The sequence below is a fragment of the Fulmarus glacialis genome, unplaced genomic scaffold (assembly GCF_000690835.1).
Source record: "Fulmarus glacialis isolate BGI_N327 unplaced genomic scaffold, ASM69083v1 scaffold21731, whole genome shotgun sequence".
NCBI classification, from domain to species: Eukaryota; Metazoa; Chordata; class Aves; order Procellariiformes; family Procellariidae; genus Fulmarus; species Fulmarus glacialis.
Genome location: NW_009191184.1, coordinates 4084 through 5456, shown reverse-complemented (window position 1 = coordinate 5456; position 1373 = coordinate 4084). Strand labels below are relative to the sequence as shown.

Sequence of the window (1373 nt, the reverse complement as noted above, 5' to 3'; positions counted from 1 at the left end):
CGGTCCCAGCCCCGGACACGCGGCCCCGGCCCCCCAGCCACGGGGGATCCCCCCGAAATGCCTGCTGCAAAACCAACGGAGCAGGCAGACAAAACAGGCCAGGAAGAATGAGGGAGAGCAATGACTCTTTAATAAATTAGCAAAATAAACAGCATTTTTATATATATATGTATGTATATTCCATTGCTGCATCTCAGCAGATGACATGAGTTAAGCAGAAACGTTGATTTCCCAGTTTGATGCTGATACTGATCCGAAGGCATGCCTCAGCCTAGGTACCCTCCTCGGTGATGCCTGATGCTGTGGTACTTAAAAACAACCTAAAACCACTTAGAAATAAAATAGCTTTTATGTAAGCCAGAGACACAGCTTCCAAGGAGAAAGAAGTTAAATTACCGTATGATTTCATCTAGCTGTCTCCTTGCAGAAGTGATTAAAAGAAAGTGATCCAATTTTTTCCCCTCTTAAGAAAAAAAAGTATTACCTCACCTCAAAGGGAAGGGGGAACGAATGAGCACATCTAATGCATTGGAAGGATCATCTGTGGTATTAAAAACGGATGCAATTTGCAGTGTACAAGTCTCTGATTCTCGTGAATAACCAGGAGCTGAACTGATCAGGTATTTCGGTCGTGCGTCAGTTGATCCCAAACAGGGTAAGTACATGGCGAAGTCCGGTGGCCCGGGCCCTCCCCGGCCCCGAGAGCTCCCTCAGTCATCGTCCCTGACGTACTGCCCTGCCTCCCAGCGCTGGGCCATGACACTCTTGTGACGAATCACTCTGGTGCTTTCCACCACCTAAAGAAACCAGAAGGCACAGCATCTTCATATAAAGAAGATATTTTTATAAACAATCTTTTTTGCACAGCTTGCCCTCCCACCCAGAAGCCCCCCCCTTCGGGTTAAATACGCCTGACACGACACGTTCTGCCCAACGCGATGCCCACCCGAGCGGTGCCCGTGGCCCTGCGGGAGCCGAGACCCCCGTCCATCCCGACAGCCTCCAGGAGCGGGGAGCGAGGATTCAGGGCAGCACAAGCAGAGCCCTCGATTACGTAAAGGACTTTACCTCCGTGTTGATCTTGTCTACAGGTTCAATGCCCGCGTACTGTGAAAACGGGGAAAAAAAGGGTTCAGATAACAGCAACCTCACAGGGAAACGTCCAGAGGCAGCTGGATACGAGGCACGGGGGGGTCGGGCTGCGGGGCCGGGGAGAGGCAAAATGAGACAGCGTGTGCCATCGTGCCCTCGTGCCCTCCCCGGAGCGGGGGGACATTTCAGGCCAGGACCACCCCCCCAGCAGGAAGCTGCTGTCCCACCCAGCGCTGGCACCCCTGAGCTGTGGGGCGCTGCCCTGGGGGCTCAGCACGGCC

At 53.2% G+C, this 1373-nt stretch overlaps 1 protein-coding gene across 1 annotated transcript in view; it reads right to left on the bottom strand.

The window, feature by feature from the left end:
• Positions 1-710: 710 nt before the first annotated feature.
• MISP (mitotic spindle positioning) overlaps positions 711-1373 on the bottom strand; it is a 4650-nt gene continuing 3987 nt past the window's right edge. Inside the window, exons 4-5 of the mRNA XM_009586605.1 lie at positions 1069-1107; positions 711-797 (exon numbers count right to left, since the gene is read on the bottom strand). Of these exons, the coding sequence (XP_009584900.1) occupies positions 711-797; positions 1069-1107 (126 nt within the window). The remainder of the gene's footprint in view (positions 798-1068; positions 1108-1373) is intronic.